We start from the raw sequence: 22,629 nt of genomic DNA, 5'->3' as shown, positions 1-22,629 counted from the left end.
TTCTTCTTTACATTAACTGATGAAGGCTCACTCATCTTCCAAGACTCTTCTTAAAAGTCTGCCTGTCTCAGTGTGAACCTTTCCTCAGGCAGAATTAGACTCTTCTACCATTGATTTGTCCCACAATTTGTTGCCATCTCTATGGTGACCATAATCTTGTTGCATTGCTATTAGTTGCTTCCTTCTCTGCTGGAGCACCTGGAGGACGGTGATCGCACCCAGAACAGGACCTGATACCCCATGAGTGCTTAGTATATACTTGTGAACTAAGAAAAATCAACTGCTAAATATATTAATAATATTTAATCAAGACAACTGCAATAAAAACTTCTATTTTAGTCTGTGAATAGACAACTGAAAAAGATTGAAAAAAAAAGTAGAGGTTAAATTTTAAGTAATATCATTCCTGATGGATCCCATAAAATCATAACACTTTCTTTTTTCATCTCCAGTGTTTCTGTTTAAATACATAAGTGGTCATTTAATGAACAAAGTGCCCTGGTATCAAAGAAACTTGAACTTTTTTTTTTTTTTTTTTTTTTTTTTTAGTGCACCAGGGAATCTAACCTTGAGGGTTGTAAGTCTACCCTTGAGTGCCTTTAATCTCCCACAACAACCAAGACCCAATGCTTACTTATCGGAATCTGCTTCAGATAATGGTATACACAACTATTTTTAAAAGCCATCTATAAATTTCCATAAATAAGCACACTAGGAAAAAGGAAATATTTGGAGATACTTTATTTATATGATAGAGAAATCTCACATGAAAGTCTTGATCATTTCATTAATTCACAAAAAGGACTATCTCAGTTAAAATTAAAGGAAAAGATTCACACCAAGCCATAAGGACTTATTTTGTCTCCTTTTCTTCCCCCTGTAATATGAACAAAAATATGTTAAATTCTAACTCAATAAATGGGTGCAGAAGGTAACTGGTTCTATTATTTTACATCAGAGAAATACTAAATAGAAGGGAAGGTCTTCTGATGGCATTCTCTGAAAACTTAGAAACAACCCAAGAGAATTTTGAGGTTGTTGAATCACTGATTTACCATTATGGATGCAACTTTGCTCTGGTGTTTTTAACATAAACTTTTTGTTGAATAGCATTTATATTTAAGAAAAGAATTTAACAGTGGGTCTTAGGACATATTTCACTATGGACCAATATTTTGGGAGAATGCTCACTCTATTTATCCTTGTCTGAACTTTTTGTTACCTGAAGTAATTTAAACTCCCAAAGCAGCACGAGTCTTTGAAATCAGTTTTGGACCCTGAGAATTAAAAACGAATAAAAGTCATCACACAAAGAGATGAAGGACTGTGTCAGGTATACAGGTAACTCTCCATTATCCAGAAGTGAATTCAAGTACATCTCTGATGCCAACAAGCTGGGACAATGGAAGTCAGAGAAAAAAAAAAAAAAAATCCACCCATACTACAGCAGAGAGAGTTTGTTCTAACAATGCCACTCTCCAAATTGTGACCAGTCGTCACCACAGCCCTCACCTTCCTCCACTAGTCAGTCATAGAAATTGGAAGGTTTGCAGACAAAGTACAGTCACCACGAGTTAACAGTCTCTATACCTACGTGAATGTCTTCTCTCGTCAAGGGACATTTATCCGAAATGGTTTACATCAAACCTCTTTTACCAGTTTTGTCTTATCTGATTTAGTTACCTGTGTTCCATCCCCTTCTACTAAAAACACAGCCACACTGGTAAATGTACACTTGGCAAAAAACGCAGAATCACAGGATATCTTTTAAAATTATAAAGATGCTGCACCCCTAGGTGGCTTAGTGGTTTAAGTGTCTGCCTTCAGCTCAGGTCATGAGTCAGGGTCCTGGGATCAAGCCCCCATTGGTGGGGGGGAAGGGTGTCCCTGCTCAGTGGAGAGCCGGCTTCTCCCTCTCCCTCTGCAGCTCCCCCTGCTTGTGAGCACTTTCTCTCAAATAAATAAATAAAATCTTTTTAAAAATTAAATAAAATTATAATGATGCTATATTCAAATATATTTAATAATATAAACTAAATGTAACCAATTACAAATCCAGTTAAAATTGCTAAATGATAAGCTTAAGATAATTCCTAATCACTAGTCTGTTGGAATACCAAGGCATACTCCTAAATGAGTTCAAAATGTTTTTTATAAAAAAATTTCCCCAATATCTTGTTTGCACAATTATTTTGCTATTAAATCCTTTTAATCCATTTAGCTGAATTGATCAGTTTTAGGCCAGAGACTCTCTAAATTATCATCAGTTAATTATATGCTCACTTTATAGTTTCCTTTACCAGGAAACAAATCAAACTTACTAATTCTCTTAACATATTTGAAAATTACACTTCTTCCTAATATTTAGTGAGAAAATTGGGATTATTTCTTACATAGCACAAAATCCTTCAATATACTTCTTAATAAATTAAAATCCTCTGGCATTATTTTCAAGGTCTAGATTAGTGAACTATTCTGTTCATTATGTATTACAGAAAACACACTAACAAGGATTTCAAGTGTGAAAATGAACGGCACATACCTCATCCTCAAAGCAGGCATCCTGCTCTTGGCCTTGGCAGCACTTTTCCAGTAGAGCAGAGAAATCTGCAATGACAGCCTCAAGCTGTTCTTCTGTTATTTGTGGCTTTTGCTTCACAAGGTTAATGAGAAATCTATAATTTAAACAAAAGAGAAATCTGTTATGCAAAGGTACTTTTCTAAAGCCTTCCTAGTGCAAGGAAATTTTCCTAGTGCAAATTTTCCTAGTGGAAAATTTTTAGAGCCCTTGTGACCCTTCACCACAAACCCTCATTCCATCAACCCCTACCAGACTTACAAGTTATACTATGTCCAATGCCTTCATCAGAAAGACGGAGGCTAGAAATAAGCAGGTGCTCCACTGCTCTGGGTTTGTGCAGATTGTGGGTGAAACATGATCTCATAGTTGTACCATACTTAGGTGTAGTAAGACATGGTCTTTTTCTTACTTGTCTCCTTTCCAGTTCTCCACTCTAAAGTACATCTCGTCTATACTCAAAAGCCCAGATCTCCAAACTCCTGCCATCCATAATTATCACACCCTTAACTGAGCATTGGCTCCACCAAACACCTACACTACTCAATTAGCAACACCTTCATGTGGGAATTAATGTTGACCAGGGAATAGGGAAGACTTGTCAGAGGAGGCAGCATTCTTACCGTCCCTTGGAACATGACATAGGCTGTGACAGCAGAAAAGGGAAGAAGAAGATCTCCGAAATGAAGGGAGAGCAAGTGAGTATTAAATGTATGGGAATTGGAGAACATAAGTTGCATTGACTTGGATTACCATCACCATTACAGAATGCCCCCCACAACGAACTGAAATGTGCATTCCATCTCACAATACCCATACTTCATGGTTGAATCAAATATTATGCTTATTCTCTTCAAAAAGTAAACAGAGTAGAAAAAAAAAAAAGAGTCAATGGTGTTTTTCCAGTGTTTTGGAATGGAAGTACCCAAACTTACTGCCAAGACATATCCTAATCTCCAAAATAGATTGCCTGCTTTCCCTCAGTCCCAACACATAACACAACAAGAGTTACAATGGAGACTATTTTTACAAACAAAAAATTGTCTGCCCTTGTGAATTTTTCCAGATCTATGTTCCAAGGAGGCTGTGAAGACACTGAAACAGAACTATTTTAAAAGCCACCTTCAGTGTTTTGAGGCAATAATGTTCTCCTAAGAAGCCCAAGATTGTCGGGTGTGTAGGATAGAAATCTCAACTACTATTTCATGTCATTGGTCTGCTCCATGCTAGCAAACGATGATTTCTTACTGTTGCTTCATTGTTTGCAGTGCCACACCCTGAGCCTGGCACAGATCCTTATGGAAGATGAACTTATCGGCAGAGAAGGGTGAAGGGGTGTATGTTCCGTCCACCACTAAGCTGCTGAAACACGGCCTCCTGTTGGCGTATGAAGAAGTGCAGCACTGGCCGACACCAGGGTTTACAGGAGTCTCCTCATGCCTGATGCACAATTGTCCAATAATCAGATCAGCCTGGTTGGGAGAATGTGAAAGAAGACAGCAAGGCGATTCAACGTTAGCCACTAAGTGACTCAGGTTTCCAGAGAAGCACTGCAATTTTTAATGCCCAGTAATATATAATTAATATTACAGAAAAATTTGTTATCTATGGAGGGTCATGTGTTGCCACATTGCGGATTCATTTTTACCCGTCTGTTTGGTATCAACCTCACCATTCAGAGGCAGGTATTCCCAAGGTAACATTGGAGATAGCCCTTTCACATAGTTGTGGGCTGTTTGAAATGCATTTCCAATTACGTACCTACTTCCAAAGGGGAAACAATTATCTGCCCTAACCCAAGAAATCAATACATGGCTTAAATTTTTCATGTATATCTAGCTGAGCGTTCCGTCTTATTTTTGGGATCCAGAGACTTGCTTTCTGAAGGAAAGAATTGAGCAAGCCTGTCCGCATACATACATATATACCCACATGCACGCATATGGCTAATATATAATCTTAACTGAAAAAACATAAGTCTGGGGTGCTGGGTGGCTCAGTCAGTTAAGTGTCTGACTCTTGATTTTGGCTCAGGTCATGATCTCAGGGTCATGGGATCATCCTGGATTCTGTGATCAGTGGGGAGTCTCTTTTGAAGATTCTGTCTCTCCCTCTCCACCTGCCCCTTTAATGCCTTCGCAAGCACACTCACTGTCTCTCTCAAATAAATAAATAAATCTTAAAAAAAAAAAAAAAAGAAGAAGAAGGAAAAGAAAAGAAAGAAGGCTAAAGTGTGTTTGTGTGTGTGTGTCTTTTAGGGCTTTCCTAATGTAGACTCCTCCTACCTTCCACACTTCAGAGATATTTCTTAAACACCTAGCAATAACTCGCAATAACTCGTATAACGCAAGATGTTTTGTGTGCGCACTGTGTTTCGGGCCAGTGCTGAACGAGTTACAAGGATTACCTCATTTAAGACAGTCATCCTATGTGGGTGGTACAATTCTTATTCCTAAATGTCAGCTGAAAAAGCTCAAGCCTAGAGATAAAACTCGCCTTCCAGAGTGACACTACTAACAAGTGGTGCAAGTGGGAAGCGGGTGTGGGCAGGAGGCTTCCAGAACCGACACTTCTGGTCGGTTACAACATCCTGTGTCCCTGCAGCCTCTCAACGTGTGGAATTCAATAAATGATAAAGAAGGTGCTGAATCACAGGGATCTTTTTACTCCTAACTTTTGGTGGAAAATTCCGAGACATGATGACTAGCTAATTCCTAGTAATTCAAGTAGTTCCTCACCATCAGAAAGAGGAAAAGGGCAACAATAAATGTACAATCGGATTCGCAATTGTGATTTTAAGGGAAAAAATAATGAAAGAAAATTCAGCCTATAATCTTATGTATGACTCCAGTGACACTAGAAAGTCATGCTACTATTCAGAAGGACTTACCCTGTTCTATACTCTTTCCCTTGTTAAGGGGTGGGGGGAATATCCCTAATGTAATAAGATGATATTACAAAAGGCAAACATATAGGTATGGCTGAAAATAAAGTGACTAATTTTCATCTCTCAGAAGTGAAGCTTTCATTTTTTTAACCCAATTCACATTTTTTTCACTGTGTCCATTAGACCGAACTCAGTGCTCATGGGTGCAAAGCGGCGTAACTGAGATACATGTGTGAACTAGATGTAAGGGGATAATAGCACGGCAGCAGCAGAGGTGTATGAGACCGGCAAGGAAACTCTAAAGAAGGTATGGCCTTGGGTGCTGCAGCTTGGGCTATGGAAAAACGTGCATATGCAACCAAATATCAGACCCACCATTTCCTACCTGGGAGAGCTTGTCCTAACATAACTTCTTTGAGCCTCATTGTCTTTATCTATAAAGTGAAGATGGTAATGGGGCATATAAAAAGGGAGTATTATAATCATTAAATGAGATAATACTTTAAAAAAAAAAACAAGTACAGTATGGGTCTTTAGTGTAATCCTGAAAAATTTCTATGTTATTAGGGTGAAGTAACGGTCTCCATGTTGGTTTAGGAAAGGTGTCAGTGAGAGGCAGGGCCTCAAGGTGTAGGGGAGTTTGAAATCCAGTAGACTCTCCTTGGCTTTCCTTTTCCCCTTCTTAGTCGTCTTCTTTTTCTTAACAGTAGAGTATTTAGTGAACCAAAAGAAGAAATCACAAACTGGATGACGTGTTGGTTATTCTGTCTTTCTCGTCCATAAAGCTTGCTAGAACAGTGTTGGATACACTGGCTGCACGCCCACCGGCCATTCTAGAGGGACAGGAAGGCTGGCCACACACCTGCTGTTCAGAGCTGAGTGCACAGCCTCTCCAGCTGAACGAGTTGAACTAGTGTGGTAAAGCCATCTCCACAGCCGTTTTTACCATTTCCTCTAAGTGGGAATCACGAGACTGTTTCAAGCCAAATGGGGCAGAAACACAACGGGACTAAACAAAACACTCACCGCTCCTTCGCCACAAGCCAACTGTTTGTCCTCACTGAGTTGGCAACAAGTAGCTGCTGCCGTTGCCATTTTCCTGGTAAAGGCCATCAGCTCAGGTGGGGTCAGCTGAGGGGCCTTCTTTGTGTATGCAACAAGAAACCTGGAAGAAGCATTTTTCACCAAATCCTGAGTCATTCGTGAGTTTGGGGGCTCCTCACTCCTCCAACACCCTTTTTGGTATCAGCAGCCCTGAAATCAGCTCATTTGTTTTATGCACATGACACTAAAACCACCTTTCAAGATGCATTTACTCTGACCACCACCACGGCACTTCTTTTCTATCAACATATCACAATGTGAAAACAGACTCGGGATGGTAGGCTGACTTCCACTGCCTACGTCAAAGCTTCAGTGATTTTAATTTTGATCTACTCCTTGTTTCAACCATGGCAGACTCCAAAAATCTGCACAGCTGGGGGAAGCCAAAGCCAGTACCGAAGGTCATTCACAAGTCACCCTTCTTCCTTCCTCCAAGAGCGAAATGGGGAGGCCCACCTCGTCCCAAGGGAAACTGGGGGGTCAGAGTACACCGATTTTCAATCTGAAAAGGGGCCTGAAATTAGACTAGTGTTGGGTGACTAATCAGGTTGGTGTTTCCCTCACTAGCTCATCGTTTTAAATCACGAAAAATACTGTCTAAAAAAACTTACGCATTTTGTAAGTAATATTCTCCTAGTTTCTGGAAGAGGCCACAGCTTCTCTTTGCCAGTGCTTGGCTTTCTTGGATATATTTCTCTAATTCTTCTTCCTGAAAATACCAGCATTATTACATACTTTTTTTCTCTTCCTGGACACAAAACGTCGTATGTAAAAATGAATCGATAACATATTATTTTATTATGACACCAACCTTAGAAAAAAGTAATTTTAGACATTTTTTAAATACTAAAGATAACGAAGTATGAATTGGGAGAATTAAAACAAATGGACTTTGGGGAGATTAAAACTTTGGGAATCACACAGAATTCAATCTTTGGATAAAGGACTACAGCTCTTTCTGTACAAATTCCTGCTTTTCTGGAACTGTTCAACAATAAATATTAATTTTATTCTGTGTGTCAAGGAAATTTTGGTTACCATTTTTACTTCTAAAGTAGACCACTAGTTGTTTACTACTATTTAATAACTACTTAATATCTAGATGACTACTAAATAGAACAGCTAGCTACTAGTTAATACTTAGATGCTTTCAAACAAAAAGCATTTTTGATGGGTAACCTCCATGAAGTTTTTCAGACTCTCCTTAAAGCTAGAGCAATTTACCCCTTTATCCCGGCAGTCAAGAGGGTTTTCAGACTGGGAGCACTTCTCCAATAATTCCTGGTATCCTTTAGCAACTCTTAGAATAACTGGGACAGCAAGTTTCGTATGTCTTCTCGAATATTCATAAGTAAATCTGAAATACGTGTGAAAAATATCCTGTTACTGGAATTATGAGACTTTATTCCCGTGTTATAGGGAATGCAAAAGTGAAAATTCAAATACATAAACCTGGAAGTCAAATTATGACTTGTACTATACGCATGGTAAAACCATTAATACAAATAACAACCCCTCCAATTGTTCTAAAATGGTATTTTGTTTTCTTCTGCATTCTTCACCTGGGTTTTTCAATTATGAACTTCACAGTCATTCATTCAACAAATGTTTTTTCCAGCACCTACTCTATGTGTTTCTCCAGGCAATAAGGATTCAATAATGTATAAGATAAAATGCCTGACCTCTCAAAAGCATACCTTATAGGGAGACAAAAGCAATCTTTTCTTAAACAAGAAATTTCTTATACAAGAAATAGGTCATCAAACCCAGGCGATGATAAATCAGTGAAAAGAAATGAAAGAAGATATGATAGAGGGGAAAAGTGACTCCTGATTGACAGCATTGTTTAGGAAATGTCACTTTGGGCCTCTCTTTCGAAACAGAACCTGGGTGAGGGAAACCACATAAGGATCTGGGCGAAGATCATTCTCAGCTGAGAAAATTTCTACTGCAAAGAACCTTTCTAAGTGAAGAACAATTTCTGTTAAACAATTAGTGTTGGATGTGCAGGTGGGTCAATTTAAAGATAATTCTTGGATTTACTAATTGTATTTCCAAGTTATAGAAGTAAGTCATATTAATTCTGCCACCAATAAATAGTCAATGCAGCTTTCTTCAATCTGGACTTTGCTCTTGTGTGCGTAATTTTACGGAGCAGTGCAAACAATGTGTGGATGTCCAGTCTGAAAGCAACGATAGAGTGATATCCTTAGGGAATATTAAAAAGAAAATTGGGCCTTTTTTTCATTATTACATTAGAAGCAGACTCAAATTTATAAAGACCTTTGGTGATCATTAAGCATAATATCTTTAGAGTTGCACAAATCCCTCCTCTGATGGTGTCCATAGACACACACTGTACACTAAAGGACAGGTTTGCTTCCCTTAAAGGCAAATAGAATGGGAACACATCCTATCAGTTACAGTGATACAATCAACTACTATGCTGCAAGTGTCTCAACATATGTTTTGATTTTCTTACAAAAATAAAACATACATTAAATAAATAGCAAGTAAACTGTTCTAATGAAAGCCCTTCTACTATCACTGAGTTACACTTTGAGGGAAAGTTCTTAAAATATGCCCAATGAAAAAGCACATTCTTCACCATGAGCCCTTCTTATCACAAAACATTTATATCATATTTGGTAGCTCAGTGGTGGTCTTCATATGAATAATCCATACGAAGATGGATTCTGAATCAGAAGATGCTTCTGATGCCAGAGAAATTGATACAAAATAAAATATAACTTCAGCTAATTACAGCAACAGTGAAAGTTTCATCGGTATAGGATAGGTCCCATTTCCTTGTTCCCTACTTACCTGCTTAAATATATTTTGGCTCAGAACATTCTAGCATCAACCTCACGTACGAAGCTCAAAAACCATAGCCATCATTCCCCATTTCAGCCACACAGAGCTGTCAGCTACATCCTAATCTTTACTTATGTGAACATACATTTACAGAGTGCGTTACCTTGCCATGAAAAGATCTTTTTCCCTTGAAGAAAATTGGTTGAAATCTCTCTTTCCTAAAAACCTATTTAGATTTGGAGATAAGCCTTCAGGTTTGTCATCATTTTCTGCATGAATTATGCATTGGCCAAGTTCAAGTATGGGCAATTTGCAGCATTCTGCTATTTTGCTTGACAGAATATCTTGTTGAGAACATATGTAGGACATAATTTTTTCCTGTAATAGGAAAAATAAAGTATAAGTTTTAAAGGTTTATTCTTTAATGCAGGACCTCAGGGCCAGCTTTAGAAAGGAAGGAAAGGAGCCTGGGAGGGAGGAGAGAAAGGAGAGGTTTGGGGGGGGGGGGGGAAAGAAATAAGAAAGGGATAGAAAAAAGGCATTCTACCTTGTCTCCCATTTTAGTGCTTTTTCACCCTAGTTTGCCTTTCCTCACTCCTTTTCACCTAACCCTTTTTTTCCATTCTTCTTTTCATAGTTGTCAGCTAAAACCTATTTTATTGTATTAGGAAGACTTTTAAAACAAGAGAGAAATATCCTCTTCAAACTGAATGACAGGTACGTTGGTGTACATCTTCTATTCCTATTGAGATTTGCTACTGGACGACGTTTGCGGTCAACGTCCTAATAACACGGAGAGCAAACTTTACGCTTTTGCAACAGAATGATCTGCAGTGGCCCGCTGTGACCTCCAGAGGGCAGGCTATAGATAATGAAATGGCAGCTCATCTAGGCGGCCAGAATGAAGCAGAGCGGCCACGTAAACTGTCAGGGGACTAAAAATGCTATGTATTCTCAATAAGGACAATTAGAAAGCATTATTCAGTCATTAAAATCAATTTACATGCCATACTGAAATTAATTTTTCCATCTTAAGGAAAAGGGTGGTTATGAGCTCCAAAAATGGAAAAATAATTTTTAAGTGCCTATAGAGATTATAGTAAAACTGTCAACTAAAACCAAGAAAACTAACTTCAAACAAAAACAAAAGAGTTCTTTTTATGGTGCCTGCTATGCAGGTAGAAAATTCTAAGAAGAAAAATAAATGAAATCGGAAATCTGTCTTTGGGACTATTCCCCCGTTCCGCATACCAGGATCTCTGCCCAGGCTCGGACACCGTCCCCTTGGGACCTCTCACAGCCTCAGCTTCTGGATGCCTTCCAGGACTCTTTCAGCCAAACTGTGGAAGGACCAGCTGAAATAAGCATTTTATCCTCACATTTGATCTTTGGGAAACCATGTTCAAGCCCAGAATTTCAAGCCATTTGTATATCTAAGAGCAATGATTTTAAACTTTCTTGGAGAAGAAGGTGTCCCACCAGGGACTGGAGAGGGAGTAATCTGGGGATAGACAGGCCTCTGGCACAGTAGGTAAGAAGCCTAAGATTGGCCCAAAATAGATGAAAGCCTCACTGCTTACTTAGTTGGTGACCAACTATGGCATGCTCAAGGGTTCTGTGTTGGCGGGCTTGGGGCTTTGGTTTTTAATTCTCCTAGAGCCCTCTATCCATACTTCTCTTTGGCATGTTTAGCTTTGTACCTTGTAGAACATTTTCTTGTGTTCTTTTTGTTTCTTGTGCTCCCTTGCTGTATTCACAGAACAGATCTATCTATCTGGTGGACATAAAAGAGCCTCTTCCTGTGCCAGGCATCCTGCTCTCAGCCTGGTGGAGATAACAGTAAACAGAAGACAGCCCCTATGCGTCTCATCTCTACCAGACTAGAAACTCCCTGAGCGCGTGCCTTCCTAACAAGTGTTCGTCACAGCGTCTAGCACACAGAAAGGATTCAATATGTATTTTTCAAGTGAAATAGCAAGTGGATGGAAAAACAAATTTGTTGTGAATGAAGAGTCTGCCCCTCCCCCACCCCAAGATCCTGTGTGGAGTTTACAGTCTACCTCAGAAGGAGGAAGGAAGGCGCACTGATCAGCTCACGGGAGGAAAACATCGCTTACGTGAAGGTAGAAGATGGTTTCAGTGTCACTACCAAGACGTCTGTAACTTTCCTCAGCCCCCGGGTTACCCTACCCTGGGACCGGCTCAGCCAGCTTTCTCCCATCTAGAATGACAGTCAAGGAAGGAAGAGGAAGTGGAATCATCTCAGGAGGCAAGACCCTTTACCCCATCCTGCAGACATTCCAGCACGTTTCCTCTGCAACATTCCTCATGTATGTGGGCCACATCCAGGACCAGTTTCTGAATTTCAGTAAAATTCGCTTTGGAAAACTTTTGACTCAGTTTTGTAACGGTTCTAAAGGGGGGAAGGAGATGCAAGTCAATCCTGGTTATCTGCCAACATCAAATAACAGAGCGTTAGTGTAGCTGCTGCTCCCAAGAGAAAGAACTGAAGTGCTCTGGCTATCTCAAAAGAAAAGCTAAAGGGTTCTAAGTCCTGTCAATTCCAGCCCGATCTTTCCTGGCAATTGCTTTCTAAATTGACCTGTCCCCACAAGTAGTTTGGACATGATTCATTTGTCTTTAACACCTCTTCTGTGAATCTAGAGGAAATCTATCTTTCCACTGTTCATCCACGACGCTGGGTGTTTGGAGTTACCCTCGTGAGTTGGCAGGAAAAATACAAAAGGACAGACAATTAAAAAATAGAAAATTCCATGAGAATAACGATCATTTTTTACTTAGGAGAAAAAAAAATTGTGGGAATACAGGAAAGGGTGTATATGGGCAAATCGATGAACTGAGACAAGAAAGTACAGCAGACTCAACACCCAGACATGCCAACATGCCAAGCCACGTCGTGTGGCCCAAAAGGGACGTTAGAAGTAAAAAGTCTTGTAACTTCTACATATTTCCTTAAATTTTAAGAGATCTCTAGATGAAGGAAGAAACTGCAGTGTTGCTGCTTCTGACAAAGGTAGATTTTCTTTATGAATGAATAACATTTAAAGGTAATCACTTATGGATAGTGATTATAATATTTTAATTTATGTTTTATTAGTAAGATAAACTGAAAGCAATTTATGAATCAATTCATGAATCAATCTAATAGCATTGGAAGGTATTTAAAGCAACATCTGACCTATTCCAAGAAAAAAATTTCAATCTTGGAACTAACTCCATGACTACAAACCTTAATCTAGATCTCCGCTGTGTACAATATGCTTAAATGCATAATTTACCAAGCAAAGAAATAAATAAACTTTGAATGCATGGACTTAATACTCTTCCGTTGACATTTCAGATATTTTCCCCGACTAGAAATGTCTCATCATAAAAGTTGAAGCACTTGAAGCCAGTTATGTAGTATCAAATTTTCTAGTGGCCCCATTAAAAGGTAAAAAAGGAAACGGTTAAATCCATCTTAATAATATTTTTGACCCCACTATGTCAGAAATAATACCAGTTCAACCTACAATTTCATTCCTCTGTGGAAGCTAAAAAATAAAACAAATGAATAACAGAATCAGACCTACAAACATAGAGAACAAACTGACGGCTGCCAGAGAAGCGGGGCATGAACACGAGCAACTTGAGTGCAGGGAGCAGGAGACACGGGCTTCCACTTATGGGATGAAAAAGTCGTGGGAATAAAAGGCACAGCAGAAGGAGTCCAGTCAATGATATTGTGATAGCGTTGTCTGGTGGCAGAGGGTGGCAACACTTGTGAGTAGACCATAACTTATGGAGAAATTGAATCACTATGCTGTATACCTGAACTAATGTAACACTGCGTGTCAACTACATCAGAATCAAAAAATTCTTTAAAAAAATGTCAGTATGCAATTAGCATAAAAACCTATTAAGAAGATATTACATGTTCTCTTTCTCATGCTAAGTCTGTAAAATCTGGTATGTCTTTGCCACCTGGAGCACACACAGTTCCTTATTCACTGCGTGGGAGCTGAATTCAGGGAGCCGCAGCCGTGCCGTGTAGCGCAGCCTAGACCATTGCTGATTCTGATTCTGAAACACCTGATGTCAAAGTCTCAACTGTCAGCATACAGACAATCCAAGATCACTGGCCTAGCAGACAAATAGGTGTAAGGAAAATAAATCCCGATCAGGACCTAGAAAACTGGGTTCTGCTGACAGGCAGTGTGGCTTGAGTAAAGGGCTCTAATCTCCCTGGGTCCCAGTTTAGTTCATATGTAGAAATGAAGCAGCTGAACTAGATGATTAACTGTTTGGGTTTTTTGGGTTTTTTTTAATTCCTCTTTATCCTACAACAGAGATTGAATATGAGATAGAGGTCAATTAAGTAGGCTTTAACAAGTGTTAAGCAGTAAAGCAGGATTAGAAGGAGACTTATGGAGAAGGACACGTGCTATGCCCGGAGAGGTGGGTGGGGTTTGGAAGGGAGGTGGGACAGCATGGCAGTGGGGGCTAAAGTAGATGACTGTCATGTGAAGACATAGGGAAGGGATGCTTAGGCTGAGTTATCATAAGATCTCCTTTTTTTTCTGAGAAAGGGTAATTTTTCGGGTGCCTGGGTGGCTCAGCTCAAGTCATGATCCCAGGGTCTTGGGATCTAGCCCGCATCGGGCTCTCTGCTCAGCGGGGAGCCTGCTTCCTCCTCTTTCTCTGCCTGCCTCTCTGCTTACTTGTGATCTCTTTTATGTCAAATAAATAATTAAAATCTTTAAAAAAAAAAATAAAGTGTTAAGCAGCAAGTCCGTGGGTTAGCTTCCTTCCAATCCTGGGGTTTCATGATCCTAAGCCATGAGCTCTTATCAAAGGAACTTTCATTCTCTACCCCAGTGACAATGAGAAAAATGAGCTCAAACAGCAAAATAGTAGTTTTGCAGATCTCACCTTCTTCCCTAGATACAGCTTAAACTTACATGGCTCGGAAGGTTCGGGGTCCAAAATTTTTCATCACTGCACATATATGTTGATTTAACAAACTGCTGTCTCTTAATTCTTTTGTAATCAATGCTGTCTAGATACAGAAGAAACAAGATGTTAGGAAAGGATGTATTGTCGTTTACAGGTGCTGATAATTAGAAAAACAACCTATACAGGTAAACCATCAAACCATAAGAAATTTTTACTAAAATTTAAATGTGATACATTTTTATGGACCTTTCTTCATTCTTTCTTGTAGATTGGTTTATATACATCGAAGCCAGACAGATGAATTTAGAAGACCTTAAAAGACCTTAAAACAAGGACATTATAACTTTCTTGGGATAATGAGTGAACAACTGTACTTTTAAATGAATTGAAACCTGATAATTTCTTAAACATTTGTCGCAAAAAAAAAAAAAAAAAGTCACAGCCTGACATTCTGGGAATAGTCACAGTTCTTAGGAAGTTTTTCTTATTAGACTTCTGGTGGCAACTGATTAATTGTGGGTGTTATTCTAGCTCTCAAACTTAAGCTACTCGCTTCTCTAAACCTAAGTGTCCTTTGGTTAGATAATGATATTTACACCTCAGACTTGTCCTGGGGATCAAAAGAAATAATGAGTGATAAAGTATTTGTCATAGTTTTCTTTTTTCCTCTGTTCTTTTGTGCCTCCTTTTCTCTTCCTGCTGATTCTACCCAATCTTTTACCTCCTATTCCTCTCTCTTTCATTTATGTTACCAGCCATGCACACCCCTGTCTTCTTTTATCTCCAGCCCCCCAAACCCATGTCTTTTGTCTTGTAATAATTATTGGTCAAAAGAATGAATACAAAACAGCAAGTCCAGCTGTTTTAGCCCAAAGAACATCAGACTGCTGAAATATGCTTGATTCTAAAGATGGTATTGTGCATGCAAAGCATATTCCATTTTTAACTTTGTTTGGTTTTAATGAGTCATAGACAGATTAAAGTATTGCTTCAGATATCTGTACAAATAGAATACCTTTGTTTGGAAGCATTCTACTGCATTTTCAGCTTTGCAGCAAGCTGGAATTATTTTGCCATAGTGGCCAGCCAAAGAAAGAATCGTGGGTGCATACAGAAAGGGGTGCCTTCTTGCTATCTCATAGATGTACCTATGAAACAAAAAGATGCTGTAAGATTTGCAAACGTATATTTTTTTAAAAACTACTAGAACTGGACTACTCTGGAATTTGTTTAAAGAGTCAAAAAACAGTCATAATTTTTTCCATGTGCTGACAAAAATTTTACTTACTACAGATCCCCAGGGGGAGAAACACTCTGACCACCAATACTATATTTTATCATGAGAATCAAATAGGCAGAAATGCTGACTATAATTCCTATCAAGGTGTCCATTTCAATAAACACACTCACACATGTTTGGGGGGCAGGAAATCCAGACCACCACTAAGTAAAATAGAAAAATGGAGTCTTTTTCTCCTCATCAGTACAGAATGGAATCATCCACGGTGACAGTCTCCATAGCAGAGATGGTCTAAGGGCAGGCTCTCTAGTTCTCTGGCTCAGATGTATAAGACAGATGTGATGGAGAGTTCGATATAGGATTCCCCAGCAGAGAACCTGAGATCAAGTCCCTGCTTGGGAATGTACTAGCACTGTGCCCTCGGCCCTCAGTTCGAATTATCTTAACTTTCTAAACTTCGGTTTTCTCATCTGCAAAATGGGAGGAAGAAGGATGGGAGAGGACAGGAGACTTCAAAGGCAGGCCATGAGCATTAATCTGATCAGACATGCCGAGAACCCATGGTCCTATAACATCTTAACTGCTTGGTAATTGCTAGCCATGCTTCTGTACCTTAAACCTTCCTGGAGCTCTAAATTTTTTTATTTCCAGAAAATTTGGTAAACATGAAACACCAAATATTTGACTCCAGAAGGAGTCACTTTGTGTGGTACTAAAATATTCTTGGGTGAGCTAAAATCGAGAGATTAAATGGGTTTAAAAAAAAAAAAAAAAAAAAAGGTTCATCTCAAGATACTAAGGGAACAACTGGTGGGTCTGGTGCGTGGTCTCTACCACATCTACCAGGCGTGCTGTGGAAACAAAGTTGCACTGACAATGGCTCCCCTAATTGCCCAGGGCCTCGGCAAATGCAACACTCTTACCACTTCTCCATGGTTTAGAGTACTTCCATAAATTGCAGAAATATAGATTCTGCTTGATCCTGCTCTCCTACAGAAGTTTTCATCTACTTTTAAATGGGATCTTTACCTGTTCATGAACATATCCCTGCTTTCTTCATATGCTTTACAACTGGTGACAGGTTCTGGAACTTGGAGGGGCGGGATGGATGCTGGCGCCGCCTTTTTGTGTGCTAGTAAACAGTTCTGTCTCTCCTCGTCACTTTGGCTGCAGCAATCTGAAAGTCCGTATTTTTCAGAAATTTCCTTCTCATGGCAAATTTTTTCCAGAAACACAGACAGCTAGAAGAAAGATTGGAATTTTTTATTTGTTTCTTAAATGTATCTATTTTAAAGAGAGAGTGACAGAAAGAGCTCACGAGTGGGGGTCGGAGCCGAAGGAGAGGGAGAAGCACACTTCCTGGGAGATGGGGCTGAATGTGGGGCTGCATGAGGGGCTGGATGTGGGGCTGGACATGGGTTTGACATGGGGTTTGACGTGGGGTTCGAGCCCAGGACTCTGGGATCATGATCTGAGCCAAAGGCAGATGCTTAACTGACTGAGCCACCCAGGCGCCCCAAGAAAGGCTTGCTTTTAATGAAGGCAACTGAGTTTACCTTGAAATTCTGTAAAACACGTATTTCTAATTTCCCAGATCAGAACTACAGACTAAAAAAACAATTCCCTATACAAATCCCAATATGTTTAATTCCAACCTATGAGAAATTCCTTTCATGCCTTTTGGGAAATGGAATTTTAGTTTTCAACCTTGAGAAATACATATGACTCTTAGACAAAATTACTTTCTCTTAAAAAGAAAAAGGCCATACAATATTTTATTTCCCCCCCCCAAAAAATTGAAATAGTTCTTCCCTTTTATATTACAAGCAGTTTGCCTCCATGATGTCTATAAGCTTTTTAAAAAATACATAAACCACTTTTTTTGTTGCTTTAATTTTACCAAAATCAGATGATGGTGTCAAGAGTCTAAAGAATGCCTCTGGGAGGGAGGCTGGGTGGCTTAGTCTGTTAGGCAACTGCCTTTCTCTAAGGTCATGATTTTGGAGTCCTGGGATTAAGTCCCACATTGGGCTGCCTGCTTGGTGGGGAGTCTGCTTCTCCCTCTGACCCTCTTTTCCCTCTCTCTCATTCTCTCTCAAATAAATAAATAAAATCTTAAAAGAAACAAACAAACAAGAATGCCTCTGAGAAATACATGTTTCATTCTTCTCAGGAAATTTTTATTTGGCTTTTATTAACTGCTAAAATTTAAGGAACCTTAGAAATTTTAAGTAAGATTTTCAATTCCCAATCCACATAAAAATTATGCCTTTAAGTTTATAATGATAAATCACCAACCGGTAACATCACTGTGAACCTCTCATTGGATGTAAAGTTGCAATATGGAATGTGTTTTGCTTAATTCATATATATTTTTAGATTAGCAAGACAAGACAAAAAATAGAGATGCAAAACAAGGAGTTTTATTAAGTGATTAGTTTCAGAGTTGGAAAGTATTCTGTATCTTTTAAAGGGCATCTCCTCTGCAGTATTCCAGATATATTGACTTTTGGCCATTCATCAACCCCACCATGATAGAAAATTCTTTGGCCTTTTGTTCCATAAGTGGCTAACTCTAGTCATCATTAAGTACCTAGTTTTTCCCACTGAGATAACATAAACAATCATAACTATGATTTATTGATCTTCTACATTAAGAGATACTAAAAAAACTACTCATTGTTTAACTAAAATTAGAAGTTAATTGAGTTCCATATTTTGTTATTCTCGTTTGCTAATTCTGGCAACCTTCAGTATGTGCTCTGCTGCTCACAGAGTGTAACGCACCCACGAAGTGTGGCTGTCTGGAGCTCGATGACCTAGTTTAAATCCACCCTCTTGTCTCCCTTAAAAACGTCGCCTAACCTCTCTGTACTCAGCTTCCTCAACCAGAAGAATAGCATTTACCTGCTGGGATTATTTTAAAGATTTAATGAATTCATATTTGTAGGCGAAGTGGATACTCGACCAGTGAGCCCAGCAAGGGTCTCTCGGCTCACTGGCCTTCGACTGATTCATTCGGGCTATGCTTTAGGTCATAAACTATTTTTATTATGAATAGCTATGTCACACTGTCTAGAAGAATGCCTGTCACGTTGTGTGAGTAATAAAAACTAACTTCTACTATTATTACGTCTATTTTTATGACAACCCTGAAATGGAAGCTATTATTATTCTTTATTTTATAGATAAGGCAACTAAATCTCAGAGAAGTTAGGTAACATGTTCATGGTCACCGAGATACTGAAATTTCAGAACCTTAGCTCTTAGTCCCTGTGCTTCTCTTGTCTCTTTACAACAGGTACCCACTCTTTTCTGCCCTCTTTAGCAATTCACAGTTAATTCAACTCCTCCTTCATGTAACAGCTCCTCAAATATTTAAATGTGTTTCTCATTCCACCCCTGTGTCTGCTCCTCTGTCTGCTAAACTTTGGTCAAATATCATGGTGGGATTTTACTACTACTAGTAGTAGTAGTAGTATTGATATTAGTATTAGTATTATTAGTATTCACTCACCTGGCCTTCTAAACAACCTACAGGCTGCTCACTGCCAGTCGATTTCTCAATTACAGTCAGTGTATCTTTCACCATTTTGCTTACATCTTTGTAAGTGGCTTCTTGAACAAACTGAGCAAAAAATATGGTAGCTCTGAAACAAATTACGTAAGAATACTTAAGAAACAGAAATGTCGAGCTGCTTTTTCTCAAGAGTAGTTTTTGTTTTGGTTTTCTGTTAAGTGACCTGTGTAGGGGGTAACTTTTGCTAAACATTTATGTGAAATTAGGTTCTAGTCATCCAGAAAGAAATGTCCATCTCCTGGCTTCCTTGACCCCAAAATATACACATATCTATTAAAAAGTCAAAGTGGAATTGCAGGAGCACTGAGTGTTAGATGCAAACAATGAATCATAGGAACACTACATCAAAAACTAGTGATGTACTGTACGGTGACTAACATAATGCAATTTAAAAAAAATCAATGTGGAATTTCCATAATAGTGGTTCCTGCTTTTGTGGTCACCCACTGCAATGTACCTATAACTCAGGGCATCTATATTCTATAGTTCCTTTTAAACTTAAGCAAAGAATTTGTCATTAGACCTCTGCGTATAACTACTCAGTCTGATCAAGATCTGATCCAAGGTGGTGTTCCTAAATTGATTCAAATAATAGCTTTAACACGTTTCTGGGCGCAAGTAGTAGCAATAACATACTACTTCAAATTCCTTATTAGAAACTTCAGTAGTGTGGAATAGACAGCAAGCAAAAGAAAAACACACTCTCTACAAATAATAGAAAGTAGAACATTTTACCTCCTATTATCTGCTACTAAGATTTACATAGTATTCAGAATAGAGACTATTGTAATATCATCTCATTGGTATTCATTTATATATATATGGTAGTTACCACTGGTATAATACTCATCTTGAGTTGCTAGGATCCGATTTGATTTTTCCCAGGGAATTTCAAGGAATCAAGGTTACTATCTAAGGCGTGGGCCAACAGCTCAACCTCTTCAAAATCAATTTGATATTCAGTATAAGAAATGTCTTCAATTTCAAGGAATCAAGGTTACTATCTAAGGCGTGGGCCAACAGCTCAACCTCTTCAAAATCAATTTGATATTCAGTATAAGAAATGTCTTCAATTTGTTTTTATACTTTTTAGAACTCATAGGGCTATCCAGCTTCATTTAATTACCTCACTAAAATTATCATTGGTTCATATTTGAAGTGCATTTATATGAGCAAAACTTACAGGTCAACTAAATGCACCTCTGCAGAACATTGGGAAGAATCCAAGATGGAAGCTGAAAGGCAAGACAGACTCCATGAGAAATAGCGTTTTCACCCGCAAGCAGGAAAACGATTGTTATTTTGCAGAAATGTGTGTGTTTAAGTTAGAACGATACAATTTTGGAACAATTTAGAACTATACAATTTTGTATTTCAGTTAAAACTATACAATTTCAGAACAATGCAACTGAGATGACATCAAGGAGTATCTATCCAAACACCTTCATTTTTAACTTGAGAAAACTAGGAGACCAAGGAATGGCTAAGTTAATAAGAATAATTGATGATAGAGTTACCACTAAAATCCAGTTGTTTGGTTTCCAGTTGTTGACTGTCGTGTTCTAATCGGCTTGGAAATCAAAGGATTAAAAATACATTTCAGTCCTCCTTTTGAACATGGTTACACCATAGTTTGCTTGCCTATTTATATCACAGTCACACCATTTTTTCTTTAGTCTAATAATGGTCCATTTTTCTGAAGTGAAGAATTAAGATATTACTTACTTTATCAGTCTGAGGAGGTTTTATATGTGAAGGAACCAGAATTATAGCCTCATATATAAAGTTAGAGATATAATATAGATACATATATTTCAAAGTTAATGTGTATACCAATTAAATAAATAATATAATGTACAAAATATTAATTCCATGTGGACTATATAAGCCATTCAGAGGTAACGTTAAACACCACTGTGATTTTGTAAACCTCTTGTAAAGTCACAAGTTTATCATTCATTTAAAGATGTTCATCATTAAATATTTTTCCTCTGTGTGGAACAGTAAATATAAATAAATCATGACAAAGAATAAATGAAAAATTAAGAACTTTGGTATAGTGAAAAGACAAAAAAGAAAACACAAAATATCTTACCTATTCCATATGCATTTCTATGCACTGTTCTGGATTCAGAAAAATTTAGTAGGAAAATTAAAGGAATTGATACCACCCACTTCATGGTTGCTATTTTGTTGTTGGCAATGATGGGGGGAGTACGTTGAAAATAATGCTGTAATTCTTTTATACCCTTCTCAAGCAATGCCTGTTAATTAGTAATCTTTTGTTAGTGTAAGGGGATATCTGTTACTTTATTTCCTTAGGTTGCAAATGAGACAACTTGTCGATAATTAACAGCCCAGGGATTATTTGCATTTTATGTTCAAGGACACAGACTTCTTTTGGGAGGGAAAAAAGGGAGAAAAACTTGCAAATTCATCCTATTTTGCAAATATAACAAGTACTCTTCTCAATCTACAGCATATTTAAAGAAATATTTTTCCTAAATTGCACAATTATTAATTTCTTTCAAATTAAAAAGTTAGTGAAGCCTTAAAGACTCCAGACTTCCTATGAAATTCAACTAAATGCATTCATTCATTTAAAGAATATTCAGTGAATACCTGTCATATGCCAGGCACAGGACACTGTATTTGACCAACTCAAATTTCAATGAAGAATACATTGCTTGATTATTACGTTTAGCTCAAAAACCCTTTTCACCCGATTTTATGTCAGCAAGGTCCCATTTTTAGTATACTGTGTATGGCTTAACAGAAAACTTTTAGCACACACTCTGATGAACAAAGCCCTGTAATAATTTTGTTACAAAATAGTCTTGCATGTATATCTAAATGGAAGTGGATCAGTTGCACTGTTCATTCAGCAGCTCAAAATGACAATGTTAATACTAAGGAGCACTTACAAAAGCCGCCTGATTCTAGGAGTCTTTCCCTCCTGTCTGCTGTCAGGGCTCTTCATCTTAGCGGTACATTTAGAGAAACTTTTAAAATCTCTGTTGCCTAGACTACACCCCACACCAATTTAATCAGTACGTTTAGAGGTGAGACCTACACATCTGTATTTTCTAAAACTTCACAGATTATTCACTCTTCCAAAATTAAGATGACAAAAAAAAAATAATGAACTTCAGGTAAAATTAAATAATAAGGTGTCTTCGTTGAGTGCAGTAATGTGACGCCATCAACCTTTTGTGGAAGAATATTTAATGATATGGACCTAGGCTCATATTATGTCGCCAAATAAAAAAAAAAGCAGGAAAAAGATATCACATAATCCCATTTTTTGTAATTCTCCTGTCCTTTCCCCTGCTTCAAAAAAAGTGTAGAAGACAGAAATAGTAGATCACAAATTTCAACACTGGGTTTCTCTAAGTGGTAGAATTACAAGTGAATTTCTCTTTCTCACTCTTTCTTTCGAAACTTGTCCAATAAAAAGTTGATTATATAAT

At 38.2% G+C, this 22,629-nt stretch overlaps 1 protein-coding gene across 1 annotated transcript; it reads right to left on the bottom strand.

Moving 5' to 3' along the window:
* Positions 1–725: 725 nt before the first annotated feature.
* Positions 726–21,396, bottom strand: AFP (alpha fetoprotein). The gene is made up of 15 exons (XM_032334559.1): positions 21,255–21,396; positions 20,343–20,394; positions 19,097–19,229; positions 16,609–16,820; positions 15,355–15,487; positions 14,345–14,442; positions 11,667–11,796; positions 9,547–9,761; positions 7,794–7,926; positions 7,181–7,278; positions 6,492–6,630; positions 3,827–4,050; positions 2,543–2,675; positions 1,223–1,277; positions 726–877 (listed from the first exon to the last, which is right to left on the bottom strand). The coding sequence occupies exons 1-14, from the start codon at positions 21,337–21,339 to the stop codon at positions 1,233–1,235; spliced, it is 1,830 nt and encodes a 609-aa protein (XP_032190450.1). The 5' UTR covers positions 21,340–21,396; the 3' UTR covers positions 726–877; positions 1,223–1,232.
* Between the last annotated feature and the right edge of the window lie 1,233 nt (positions 21,397–22,629).

This window comes from Mustela erminea, chromosome 2 (assembly GCF_009829155.1).
Source record: "Mustela erminea isolate mMusErm1 chromosome 2, mMusErm1.Pri, whole genome shotgun sequence".
NCBI classification, from domain to species: domain Eukaryota; kingdom Metazoa; phylum Chordata; class Mammalia; order Carnivora; family Mustelidae; genus Mustela; species Mustela erminea.
Note: the sequence above shows the minus strand (reverse complement) of the source record. Positions and strands in the feature narration are given on the sequence as shown.